General features: G+C 42.7%; 1 protein-coding gene across 1 annotated transcript; it reads right to left on the minus strand.

Annotated features, from left to right (window-relative positions):
- Nucleotides 1-1,067: 1,067 nt before the first annotated feature.
- On the minus strand, nt 1,068-8,594 carry LOC104924014 (uncharacterized). Its single transcript, XM_010737235.3, has 8 exons — nt 8,372-8,594; nt 6,321-6,430; nt 6,045-6,129; nt 5,769-5,964; nt 4,585-5,651; nt 3,643-4,445; nt 2,527-2,730; nt 1,068-2,446 (listed from the first exon to the last, which is right to left on the minus strand). Exons 1-8 carry the CDS (start codon nt 8,512-8,514, stop codon nt 2,202-2,204), a joined length of 2,853 nt encoding a protein of 950 aa, XP_010735537.3. The 5' UTR covers nt 8,515-8,594; the 3' UTR covers nt 1,068-2,201.
- Between the last annotated feature and the right edge of the window lie 6,092 nt (nt 8,595-14,686).

Consider the following 14,686-nt stretch of genomic DNA (forward strand, 5'->3'; position numbering starts at 1 on the left):
TACACTTTACAAGTACTAAGAGTGACCGGACTCCAACCTTTAAAACTAAAAGTAAATCTTTCACTCACAACGCAACCACACCAAAGCTGCTCTCTAATTATTATTTTAATTCCATGAAGGAGTTACACTTCTAAAGATGAAGATAACTATTCTTCTGTAATTAGATCTGTATTATTGAAATATGTAAGAGAGCAGGTGTATGTGCGTCCTGACTTTACAGTTAGTTAATCATTTCTTCCCATTTTACAGCCTCCCAGACGGTGCCTGCGTGCCTCATGGCTGCTCTTTGTGCACTGTGTGGTGCTGCTCCTAGTAAGTTTTCTACCATAGGTTCAGATTTGTATCAACTTCATGCAAGTTTGACGTAGTTCCACACAATTTATTCTTTGTTATCTGACTTCAGATGTGAAAGAAAGGAAGAACTGGTTTTTAGATTTGTTCACGCCTGATTGGCTTAGATTTGTTGACATTGTCATTAAAAAATAATAATGGTGACAATGAAAGCTGTTAGAGAACAGTGCATTTGTATGTGACTTTTATTGGATTTTTTCATTTTTTAAATGTTAGTATTGGCCCCCGGGCATCTTCACATCGTCAAATCTGGCCCTCTTTAAAAAGCCTATCTGTAAGATTCATTGAAACAGCACTACACTAATTCAATTAACATTTTAATTCATCCGCTAATTAAAATGTTGCATATTTTACTACTACTTAGTTTGACTTGATTTTAGTCGTGTCATTATGTCACTGATGATTAGAGGTGCTCATTTTGGTGCCAAAGGGAGAATACTACTGTCAAACTCAAGCTGCTTTGTGTAATCTTAAATCTTCATGGTGCTGCATAAGGGACTGGAGGTGGACACAACAAGTTACAACATGAGTAAGACTACAACATATCACTATCTAGTTGTGCGTACTTTGTGTGCAGAGGCACGTGTCAGTCTGGGGCAGCTCTGCTTTCAAGTCAAAATTAATTTCAGTTCACCTCGTATTTTTTATTCATATTTTGTGTAATTCTATAAACTTCAGTGATGTTAAAATGTAAGAAAAACAAATAAAAGTCAGCATTTGAATGAACTCAATCAATATGGGATCTTGTATTTATTTGTTATTTCTGTTTTCTTTGTGTCAGTCTGTGTCCACAATGTAAAACTCACTTTACAATCCAGTTTAAGAAAACACAGCAAAATGTCATACACTTTAATAAGTACAGGTAGTATTTACAGTATATACACCATAACACAATACTAACTTTGCCATCACTACTGTATACTTTTCATAGATTAAGAAGTATTTACATTGTGAATAAGACCATATGTAATAAATTTTTTTTTTTTTATTCTGATACGCAATAAATTCAAGTAGGCGTGCCTTGATACATAATAGTCTGACTATGATCATGGTATAAGGGGGTATGCAAGAACCACTTCACAGGTGCATCATGGTCCAACACTTTGAAGAATACTTCTTAAAACACTCGTCAGTTGTAGGCCATGGGGTAGGGGATGGGTACAATGCCAGTCAATATCAAACACAAACTATACAAGTTCATACACGTCTCAGTCCTGAAGACATTTTTTTAAAGATCGGAACCATTGGTTTTTTCCTCCAAAGCTTTACATGTTCATGTTTGGTCATCAGCCCTCAGTGGAAGCAAACACTAAGACCACGGATCATTTGCTGTAGCGTGTCCTGGTGGTCTAAAGTGCATACTGCAACCTGGTATCACTCCAGGAACCTTTGTTGCATGTCATCTTCCCTCTCCTATACGTCATACTGCTCTCCACTGTCAACTATCTAAAAACAACAAAAATATGACATTAAAAATAATCTTAAAAAAAAAAAAAAAAAAAAAGCATTCACTGTGTCTGAACTCATATTCACATTTTTAAGTACACCTTGTCCAACTGCTTAAAAACACATCTGGAAAACAGTCACTGGGCATCCGAAACACTGAGCATGAACGATTCCTAACTGGAGCGACCCATCTGTTTTCTTAGCTTAGTCAGTTTAATTACACTACTCACGTATAACGAGGAGTGATGAGACTAGGCACCTATCTTCAGGTACCACACCCAGGAAAGAAATGAAAAAGAGAAGCTGCACTCCACCATGACCCAAGACTTTTCCTGTTCATTATGATTGCTGGTGGTTTATACATTATGATTTCTGTCCTCTCCCACATTTGTGTGTTTTTTGCCCTAGCAGACGGAAGCAGCGCTTTCCCTCCTGCCTTGCTTCTTCAGCAGCTGGATGCGATTGTGGACGTAAAACTTAATGGCCCTCCAGTCTCGCTGGTTGCTCACTAGCAGGGGGCAGAGTTCGAGGCAGCGCTCGCAGTCCGCCTTCGCAGGGACTCGCAGCTCCATGAGGTTTCTTTTGAGGTGAGTCTCCACGGCTACACGCTCCGCCTCCGACCAAGGCCGCTTCAGCACGCCGCGCTTCCCTGTGAGAAGAAGGAGGAGGTGTAACCGAGTGTAAACGAACGGAGACAGAACGCACAGGACGTGACTGACGGATGGTTACCTGATTTGGGTGGAATACATCTCCTCTTGTGAACGTTGGCTATCGTCGGGCTGACTGGAGAAGGATTGGGTGCTCTCTTCTTCCGTGGCGGTCGCCCTGGTCCTTTCTTCTTCACCACCACCTCAGCTTTCTCCTTAACTTCCTCCTTTTCTTCCTCTGCCTCGGAATCTTCTGAAAACGAGTCTGCTGAGTTGCCAGACATTACTGTAGGGCAGACGCACGCCAAACAGAGTTAACCCAAATCAAATGACAAACACAAAATATTACAAAATATCTGCAACATCTGCCTGTGAAATGTTGGGATATAGCTACCTACAAGCACCTCTAAAGCTGACTAATTAACTTATTTCATCTGTACAGAATCCAAAGGGTAAAAAGGACACTTTGTTGTTTTATGGGGGGTTATGAGCCAGACTGTTTCTTGGCCAGGGCACAGTAACTTCCTGGAGTCTTCACTGGTTACATGGCAACCTCATGATGACAACCAGACTCCAGGAAATCACTGTGTGAGTGTTCCGGGCCAAAAAAGAAAAAAGTCGAACAAATAACCTCACTGCTTAAAGTGTCAATTCACCAAAGTCATGCGCACAAAAATAACATTTTCACATAGCTTCATAGCTTCATGTGGCATCCAGCAATGCAAATACAGCTGGTTTATTTTAACCATGTTTTTAGATGAAATGTAAAATAGGTAAAACCCAAAGACAATTTCCAGAAAAAAAAAATGTTTGGCGACAGTCCACAAACCTTGCTGTGAGCATTTTACTATTTCCTACCTGATGTAAAGCTGTTTCCAATTAGACGTGGATTATTAAACCAAATTCATACAGCACTATTTTTATATTTGACCCCTTTAAAGTCATTTAAAAAGGCTTACCTTCTTTCAATACATATTAATAGTTTAACTTGAAAAAATAATGCTGTTTGCATTCAAATGAACACTACATGCTGACATTTTCTATAATTCACGACAGATGTTCGGGAGTTCAGCCTTCTTCTTTGAACCAGAACCTGCACTGAAATGAACACCGCATGCCTGAAATACCTGCCGCTGGCTCCGAGTAGCTTCAGTGTTTTCTACCGAAGACCGTAAAAATACATGACGCTACTCCTTACCGTCCAATTCGAGGCAGATGTGCTGCAGGCTCATTCCTCGGAAAAGCACGCCCTCCCTCTCTCCGTAAAGGACGACCCGACCCACGCGACCCATCAGTGCCGGATCCCGCAGGATTGAGGAGCAGTTCTGGGTCACGTGGTACTCTCGTTCGAGGAAGTCCTCCAGCCGTTTGGTAGCTCCGCCCTGGCCCTCACCTTCTTCTAATAGCAGCAGTTGAGTAAGTATTGCTACCTGCCGCCTCACGCGTGTTGCTGTCAGTGCTCCGGGGTTCTTAGCCCCGCTGGCTCGTGCCAGGTTTCTCAGAAGGTCTGTGCCCCGGAGAGGGGTTGCAGGAGAGTGGTAGGGCCGGGAAAAGACATAGGGACTCTCTGGGTCTACACCCACATTGGGGCTGGTTTGAAGGAGTAGGTCCAGGCAGGACTCACAGTGTGGTGGGAAAATAAGCGGCTGGATGCGACCGCGTTTGCCCAAAACACCGGCCCTCGGGAGGTGACTGAGGACCTGACGCTCAAAGGGGGACAGGAGGGTTTCCATGCCAGATGGAGAGCTGCTGCTGCTGCTGATGGAGTTGGCCTGGGGGGGGGTGGTGCGGCTGCGGTAGTCCTGGATAGTGAGCTTGGCCACCTCACATTCCCGGTGGCGGTTGTAGAGGATGAGCAGGGAGAGGCTGGAATGGCAGAGCAGGCGCCAGGCCTCGGCGGAGTGAGCAGAACGGGTTAAAGAAAGGAAAGAGGAGTGCTGCTGGCGGCGGAGGTAGAGGACCAAACAGGAGAGGGAGGAGAGCAGCGGAGACATGTGATGTCTGTGTGTGTTGGACAGAAAAGAGAGAAAAACAGCAGTTTAAATCAAAAAGCACCACCCAAAACCTCACCAATACATCACCAATACATACTTAAGTAAACTACAAAGTGTTCAGAGATGCAAAAAAAATGTAACCGCACCTCACAATCTCTCCATTTTTCTCCTCTGGTGCTTCCTCTTCTCCTTCTCCACTCAACTCCAGATCTTCATCTGGATCTACGTCTGGCTCTGGAGTTGGAGGTGGAACCAGCTCCTCTTGAGCTCTCGAGTTCTCCACCTCCACCTTTTGCTGCTCTTCATGCTTTTCTTTCTTCATCCTGCGACCCCTTCTAGGCGTAGACGGGGGAGGTGGTGACGGACTCTTCACCCGTGACACCATCGGGGTTGTGGGCCGTTTTGCGGCGGGGGGCGGTAAGCTAGGCCCCTTCTTGGTGGCCGCAGGCTGAGTCGAGGAAGGCGGCGAAAGCGAGAGGGAGAACGAGACGGCGCCTGTGCTCGAGCGCGTAGCTGGCGATTCCTTCTCCCGGGAGAAGAGAGAGGGTGGGGCAGGGTTGGAGGCCGATGGCTGAGGGACAGCAAAGGAATGACTGTGAGGGGTGGCAGCGGAGGACGATGAGGGGTGAGGGTGCGGGGCGCTGCCGTTTGAAGAACTGTGCATGTGTGCCATCTCCATGGCTGTTCTGACCTCCGGCTGGTTGGCGTGGTGCTTCTCCAGGTGGCGTGCCAGAGAGCGATAGTGGCGTCCGCAGTACGGGCAGTGCTGCCGCCGGCTCACTGTGGCACCACTGGAGCTGCCGATGTTTATATTGATGTTGTTGTTGATGTTGGTGGTCGGGGTTGCCAGGGTGCCGACTGGGGGCTGGGACTGGGATCTGGCTGGAGGTGGGACAGGTGCCGGGCGGGAAAAGGATGAGCAGGGGCGGCCCGGTCCTCTCGCGGTGGTGGGTGTGGTTTTCTTCTTAGAATTAACCACCGCCGGCAGCTTGCGCTTCTTGCGCCGGCGGAGCATTCGACCCCTCATCTCCTCGATTTCCTCCTCTTCATCGTCGTCGTCGTCATCATCGTCTTCCTCCTCTTCATCCTCCTCGCGGTCTGAGTCACTGGGCTCAGAGTGCGTGAGAGGGGAGGATGAAGGTGATAATGACCAGGACGGGGTAAGGTAATCGGAAACAGAGAGGGACAGTGGGTGAGGGCCGCCCTCTTCCTCCTGGTAAGAGATTTCAAATGAAAACAAACCACGTAAGCTCAACACTTTTCATGGGATTCGTTGACAAAAATATAACACCACCACTCCTTGTCCACTTTATTCAAGCGAGTAGCTCACCATTGCGTTCTCGCCCCAGTCCGTCAGGCTGTAGTCCACTGTGATCTCCTCCCCTTTGGCGATATCTCGGATTGCTATGACAACTAACCGAACCTGGGTCCCGCAGTGAACTTCTCGAATCCTGCAGTTTGGCGGCGGATGGAAGAGCACGGGTCCTCGCACACCACTCGCTCCCTCCTCCCCCAACTCCGGCACGCTGGAAAACATAAACATAGACATTAGCGATATGCTAAAAAAGCATCCGAGCACAGTTGCCATGGCGAGGGTCCTCCTTACCAGAGCTGAGTGGGATCGGGCAGGTAGTAGGGACTGCCAGGTGGAGGGAGGCGGTCTTCTGCACCCTCTGGATACTGGCTATCACCTGGGAGAGAGTGCACTGTTTAAATTTAGCACCAAATCTAACCTTATGTTTAAAAGCTGGAAGGTGGCGGTCCTTACTACAATACACTGCTAATTACAACATGGCACACTTGTTTCCCATAAGCACCGGAGTGGATAGGAACACAAACAGCAGGTGGCAGAGTGTGTGTGTGTGTGTGTTTCTGTATATACCGGGGCTGTAGCTGTGCTCCGACATGCTCTCCTCCTCCTCATCTTCTGTTACATACGCTCGGTCACACACCTTCACAGGTGTCCCCTTCCTTTTTCTCCCACACACGCGGCTGTAAGAAAAAAGAAAAAGCAGAGCTTCGTTTAGCATAATTATACATTCCGGGCAAAGAAGCGCCGATGACGGCGCTCATGTAAATATGCGAACGGAGGGGCAGGCAAATGAGCAAGAGCATGCCGCGATACACGTGGCAAAAGCGGTACGACTGCGTGTTCACGTGAGATTTAATTTAGGTGTGTGAGTCATCCTCGACAACAATGTGGTTTTGAAGTTGTCGACTGTTGATGTTGATGTATTTGTTGTTCTTCCAACTCCAAATTTTAAATGTCTTTGATTTGACACGCAATCAAAACAAATACACTTTGGAATGGGAGGGCCAAGAAATACCTTTTAAATATATTACTTTCAGAAGTGTATAACTATTAGATGATTGAAACCAACCACTCCCACTTCATACAATAAATGGATCCAGAAGGTCACATCACATATTCATTAAGGCTCCAAAAATCCATCTTTAATAAGCGGTGGAGTTCTGTCATGGCTTTATTAATACAATGAGACTGGTTAGCCTCCCTTTAGTACGTGCTTCATACAAAGTACTGTCTACAGCTGGATAGAGGACAATGTATATGCTACAAAATAATAAAAAACACTTTCTGCACAAAGCTAAATATGGATTTGAGCTTTTAATTTGGAGCGTTGAGTGCGGCCCGTTAATTAACGTTTTAATTAGTCTAGTCTAGAGTGGAAAGACGCACCAATCACAATTTCTGGCAGACATAAGAGACGCAATTAACACCCCCCCCAAAAAACCCCAAAAGATATGCATTTTGCAATGCTGTGAAACAAAATCCTGACATTTGAAAAGCTAGTAACATAAAATATTTGGCGTTTTTTCTTGATAAAATTAGCCAATATTCTATTTTCTGTCAATTAACTTATCAATGAATTATTTCTGCGCTATTTAGGCATACGTTTGTTGTTGCAGCGGCGTCCGCACACTTGTGTCGATTCATCACAGCTCACTTGAAATGCATTTTGTTGACACCACAGTTGGACCCCTATGCCACCTTTGCCTGCCATAACTAAGAATATATACTGTAGCACCACATTGGTGTTAGTTGCACCTGGAAATCCAGGTGATGTGCTAGATCAAGGTTCATGGTTAAGAAACACAGCCAGTGCAGAAGCACTGATTTCTAATATCTTGGTTCTGATTATAATTTTTAATCCAGATATTGGAAATGGCCCCACCCCTTTGTCCAATCACGTCAGCCTGTACAAATGCATGCACACAGGGACTGATTAGCACAACAAAGCGTGTTTAATTCACTGAGGCACGGTGTCAGTCAACTGTTTTCGGATGCACATTGTTCATGGTCAGCAACTTTTGTTTACTCAAAGCCAAACCGAGCCACGAGTCATGATGTGCAGCAGCTGAGCAGAGCAAACAGCGTTAGGAGCACAATAACAGTAGCATTGGTGGATATTATTGCAGTCTGCGGTGTGAGGAATATGACATGACAGAGGTTATAAGACAAGAGATCAGTACATGGCTGATGATTCCTGCTGGGTGCATGCTAACATCAATGCTAAGGCTAGCCCGTTAGCTTCCAGCGAGCTAACGCTGGGACTTCTGTCCCCCTCTTTAGTCAAAACATTAAAAATAAAAAAGGCTGGCGGTTAAATGGGAGCTGGGCCGTTCAGGGGAAGACGAAGCCTCACGGGACGCAACAGCTGCAAGCAAAAAAAACGAACAAAAACACTTCGTGCTGCGTTTTTTATGCGATATAACGCTGAATAAAAAAAAAAAAAAAAAAAAAAAAAGGCTCCTCGAACGTTTAACTAAACAACCGTGCACGCGAGCAGCAGCAGCAGCGCGTGCGTCTCGGAGCTTTTTTTTTTTTTTTTTTTCTCACAAATCCTCCTGGTTGGAAAGAAACCCCCCAGCGCGGCGACAAAACCGGAGGCTCGGCTTGCCGCCCTCACTCACCCCCTTGGCGGCGGCGGTTTGCTCCCATCTCCGTCGCTGTCGAGGGTCGGTGGTTCCCGGTAGTCGAAAGGCGACCGTACAGTCTCCGCCATTAGGACTCCCTTCCCTACCTCTCGCGCTCCGGTAGATTGCACAACGCGCATGTGCACAACATCCTTTGGGGGTTCTAATGATAAAATGGGGTGCACTCACCTCTGGAGGGAAATGAACACCAACAACCTCAGTGTTGAGTTTTAGTGGATGCACTGATGGGAAATGAAGGAGTGTAGTGTTTTATATCATTGCTTTGAAATAAGGTGAAACAACATTAGTTCTGTTTGGGAACTCTTTCACAGCTGAACAACAAACTAAACAATGGTTTAACATTAGGCATGTATCCAGATGACTGTACTTGCTGTATTGCATTGTTGGTTGCCCCTCTTTTAACCCACCGGTTAAATAACTTAACATCGAGTTTGGCTCTTGAGAAACTGACCTATATTGTTAAAAAGACGGCTTCTGAATTTTCTAACATTTGGAAGTTATTTCTGGAACTGTTGAATTCTGAATTTTCTAACATTTGGAAGTTATTTCTGGAACTGTTGAAGAATGACATATAAAAATATCTAATTTGTTGTTTTATATCTAATTTATGTTATTCATATCTAATTTATGTTATTCAGTTGTTTATTTTTTGCTGTCTGCATTTATTTAATTGTTCATTTGTTTTTGTCCTTTTCAGTATTTTTAATGGTTGAGTTATTGTTTTCAGTGCCGCCATGTGTTTGGGATGTTTGGGATGTTTAAACTAAAAAAAAAACGATAAATATATGTTTTAAAAAACAAAACAAAACATTGGTTTATATATATTTATACAGTCTTCTTAGTTAATTGAGGTCCCTCAATAAATAAATAATCAAATGAAGTCCTGTATACTAGAGCCTACATGTATTATTGACAAAATGTCCTCTGTATCTAAAACTTTATTATATATAATGGTATTAGTATTGCATTAGTACTAATACATCAATGCCTAAATAGCATTTCACTATTAAAGCCGGGCATGGAGCATGGGCTAGTTTTAACCACTTTATATACAGCTAGGTACTTCAGTCCAGTTTCTCCTAACCTAAACGTCTTGGGCTATCTTCCAAACACCACAGGATGAATCTGAGCATTCATGAGATGATTAATAAGGCTGGAAAGTAGAAAAAGTGCCTGACTTTACCTGTTATTTAAATGAAACCACATGATTAGTTGTTTGAACTGCCAATACCTCATAAAAAAAATTACAAAATGAGTTAATGCATCACTATGTAAGACCTCTGTGAAGGTTCTTAGCCATTTGGGTAATCATTGAAAGTGCCCCAGACCTAACTTATATTTTTTTAAACACAGTGGATATCTGCGTCATATCTACGATTGCAACATAACCTTTCCCAAATGTACAGTATGTGCTCATAACAGAGTTTCCTAAGACAAGGACATGCAGGACATGGCATTCTTTGTCCGAGGAGGATATTTTGGCAACAAAAGAAGCTCATATCATTTATTAAACATGAACATATCCCTTATTTGCTGTGTAATTATGCTTTATAGTAATTTCTTCATTTTGTCACCTTCATTAAATAAGCAAGCTCAGTTAGTGACAAAGGGAAGGGTTGCAACTTTCCACGACATTTCTACGATAATCTCAGAAGAAACAAACATATGTGGTAACACTTTATTTCTGTCTGTGCTCCCGGAATGAACTATTTAATTTGCTTCTAATTATAGGGGAAATGTTTGAAAGGAACTGCTCAGTGATGTTCATTCTTATAATCACTCCTATTATATGTTTGTTACACTTACATGCTGTGCAATAAATAAATGATTATTTTCACTGTATGTTTATATAGCTCTTTCCAGGATACGGCTAGAGAAATTATTAGGAACGTATGGACATCTAAAATAAAGTGTTACAAAATAATTAATGAGAAACGAATGGGTTGGTTTTGCATCTATTATTCATTATACACACAGAGCAGAGGGGTGTAAAAAAACAACAATGAGAAAGTAATTCTAAAGTCAACAATACATGGGTTAACACTGGGTTTTAATCTTTAATGCATACCATTATAGAGTTAAAAGAAGAGCACACCATCAGTTAGTCTGGAAGTAACAGCTCGTTTACTCAATAATGCATCAGTTAAAGTGAAGTGAAGTTGTGGTGTAGACTGTTTGATACATTTGGCTACAGGCACTACAATCCTACTGTAAACTATTAGTCTAATCCAGTGGCTCCCAAACAAAGTTTCCTGCTTCTAAAAGGGGGGGCGTGACAGAAAAAAGAAAAAAAAATTAAGAACCACTTCCCACGTCTTGTAGTTCAAACTTGTGAACAGTGTAGCAGCACATTCAAGTATAACATCAGGACAGAACTTGGTGACCAGAGCGGTAAACATGACACTTAATCATCACAGATTGTGCCAAACCATAAACAACACAAGCATTCAGTCTATACACGAACAATGTGGAATTAGGAATCATTTAGATTAAATATGTTAATAAGGTGAGACATTAAAAGCTAAGTGATCCATTAAAATACCAATTGGCTACAGATTCAGCTGCACATTCAGTCACAGTTTATCAGTCATGTATTTTTGGCTACAGTCTAGCAGTTTTTTTTGGAGTGTTATGAACAGCAGATATTTAGTCATCAAAAAGGTAAAACCGTTTAAATAAAATAAATTAAGACATTGTATACAAAATAGGACATTCCTAAACAGTTTAACTCTGCCACATCACAAAGCACACCAACCTTTATACAGTTGAAAGTCTGCGCTCACTTATTTGTCAAAGGAAACAGCAACTGTGGCAAACTAGAGGTCATTTTAGCACTTGCTGTGGAAATACCAACGTCTGGGAAAAACTGTCTACTGGGCTTTGTTAAAGGAGCTTAGCTGTGATTTCAGTTGAGCCGTGGATTTTTTTATTTTTAAACCCCTAGAGCACACAGAGTATATTCCACACCGCTTAATATTTGATTTGGAATAAATAAAACGGGAAAGCTGGCTTAGTTAGTGTCGAGTGAGTTCATTCATATATGTTGGATTGAAACAAAGAATATCAGATCTCTTCTGTTCCTCCTCTCTCTTTGTGTAAGACGTGGAGGGTCTGCGCAGCATGGTCAGCCCAGTGGATTAGCTCCAGAAGCACTCGATACGTCCACACTTTGAGACCGAAAACTCCTCCAGCGCCATCGGTTTCCTACGCATAAGAGAGCAATTAACATCCATTGCCATTCATTATACCCAAAGTACAGTACAAAAGAATAACACATGGTGTTTAGTGGATTTGGGGGGGGGGGCTAAAGTAAGACACTGTGGTCATACTTTCCGAGTAACTGTTCAGTTTCATTGATCTTTGGTGAAAATCAGAGAGAGGGGTGTTCAAAGCAAGAGGAAAAATACTCCTAAATCCAAGTTTCACAAAAGTAAATACAGTTAAACCTGCAGTAACCGAGCAACAGACGGATACAGAGCAACAATATCACTTGTTTGTAGTCAGGTTTGTGTCCACCTGATGAATATTAACATTGCTTTAAGCTCTGTTTTGGTCTCCACCATCTCTTAAGAGGAAACACATGACTCTTTAGCTGCTAAATTCACCTTTACAGTAACAAAAAAAGGGTCGAGAAACAAAAACAGTGAGCTGAAAGACGCTAAAACGCTCTGTAGAGACCTTTCACATTAAACATAAACAGTTCATCCGTTGTTAATATGAAAATACTGATTGGAGCAGCATTCAACTCTCAATCAAAAGATTGTCTTGTATATCTAAGTGAATGATATGAATCTTTGTTCACAGCATTAGTCATATTCACATAAAAGCATTATTTTGCATAATACAGGGTTTAGTCACACCCTTGTTGCAGCTTTACCATTTAATTATGTTATTAAGACATAATACAGGGCTCTGGTCTCGGAAACACCCTCCTCTCTGACAGATTTCATGTAGATGAGCTAATATTGTAATAAATGGATGTGACTGACGAACGTAGGAGATAAAACTTAATGTCATGAAGACTGGCCAACTGTGTGATGGTATAATAGACGCACTTTTGTATATGTATTATAACTCTATATGGTACATATGTACCTCAGTGCACTGGTGGTCTGGGGTGACTTCCAGAGTCGTGTCCTCGGTCTCCGCCAGATCTTTGGTGCTGTAGAGCAAGTGCTCCAGCCGGAAGCGAACGTTCTTCCTCATGGTCTCGTAGTCGCCCTCCAGCTCGCCCCACTCCTCTTCCTCCTTCACGATGACACAGTGGATCAGACCCAAACATTGCCGCAGAGCCGCGTGCAGCAACTGCACCTGCTGCTCCAGGCTGGGCTCCTCGGAGTCGTGGGACAGGGACACGATGCGCCCGCCGTCTGGGGTGTGGTCAGCCAAGAAGGTCTCCTTCTGTTTCTGAAAGGGCAAAAATGTTTTTTCACGAGTAAGAAGCAGACAGATATATGGCGCTAGTGGTGCCTTTAATTTTCTTTTGGATGAGTTACAAAATCAGCAGTAAGTGACAGCCACGTTGATTATATTGATCAATTAAGTGGTGTCCTAAAAGGAAGCATGAAAGCAAGAAAAACAAAATCCAATACACTCTATCCATTAGATGCCCCAGGGAAAATGGAGGGGAGGGGGGTGTCTTTTAGTATGATTACACTCCTCTGCAGCATCGCATCACTTTCAAACACACTCACACTGTCTTGAATGCTCTTCTTGTACACACAGTTCAAGTCAACAACCTATAATTCAAACGCGACAGGTAGCCTAGCTGTCCCGAGTACAAAAACATGCTCGCGTTAAGCTTGATCAACTCACGTAAAGCTGGAGCAGATGGGCACATTCATGGTGCAGTAACCGGGCAAGAGCGACCGCTCTCCCGGTCTGCGACTCTCCAGGCACCGGCGTGTCCTCCAGCACGGTTATCTGCTGCTGCTGCTGCTCGTCCTGCTCTGCCATTTGCACTCCAGCCCTGTTTATAAAGGTGGCTTAGCAGCGAGCTGGATGAACACCGAGCAGAGCCACCGCACCTCAACGTCGTAAATGTTGGCACCGGGGGAAAAAAAAAAACGTTTTCAAACGGTGTCTGAACACGAACCGGAGAGAGCCGCGCAGCGAGCGTCAATGAAGCGTGTTTATGTCGGCGTTCATGTTGGCACCGCACGCAGCCACAGAGGGGGGATTTAATTGGTTCCGCAGGCCACAGCGGCGTTTTTAGGGGGAAGCACAGACGTCACTATGTGGCCCACCCCCCGTTCACAAATAATAATAAAAAAAAAGGCTCCTCATTATTGGGAGCTTTTTCCAAGCCAAGCGAATATGAAGAGCCCACAACAAGTTTGTAAACATCTTCTGACCAATGAAACACAAGAGGAGTTTCTGTGATTAAGTGTTTTATTTTGAAAGTATTTGTGTACAAAGAAACATATATAAACATATTATACTGACAACATTTACAACTGATACAATAGTCTTTAATAGACTTTTAAATCAACATGTTAATAAAGATAAAAGATAAATAGAATAAAACACACCATATCCATAAAAGTAAACATACTGTAAAAATCTATGTTTTTTAAATTTATTTATTAATTATTTGTTTAGTTGAAGAATCTTTAGTTTTACATGTTAAAGACAATCCTGGCCATTCTTGTAAATAAATAATATAATATAAAAGTATACATTTTTATTATCAGGTAGTATAGATTTAGACATATATATATATAGATATAGATTTGCCAATATGAGCCTATCAGTATGAGATAAATTGGTATCAGTCCATATGTGGACAGATAAGAGTTCAGCACAGACATGTCTGAGACATGTTTAAGGTGAAGTGTCTTCATTACAGGATTTGTCCAACAGAGAGCACTGTAGAGTTTATTTTTCAGATGTACAATATCATGCTCAATATGTCAGTGACAGTTTGAAAATATGTAATCTAAGGGCGTGACAAGTTAAATTTGCCCGGTGTGGGATCATTAAAGTCTATCTTATCTTATCTTAGATGTTTGTTTTATATAATATCTTATCAGATTTCCAAACTCTCGACTGCTGATATCAGGATGAGTCTTAAAGGTGGCTGTAGGAATATCACTTATAAATGTTGGAATTATAGTGTATTTTATGTCTGCGTGTCACATGTTAAATGTAATTTGGCTTTCTTTGTGTCCCTTTATTGTGTGTCGTGAGTTCTTAGTATATACGTATACATGTGTTTACAATTTATCTATGAGTCTATCATCTCGCCTAGAGTTTTATTACGCCGGTATGTTCGGTACATACAACATCTGT

This window comes from Larimichthys crocea, chromosome XIV (assembly GCF_000972845.2).
Source record: "Larimichthys crocea isolate SSNF chromosome XIV, L_crocea_2.0, whole genome shotgun sequence".
NCBI lineage: Eukaryota > Metazoa > Chordata > Actinopteri > Sciaenidae > Larimichthys > Larimichthys crocea.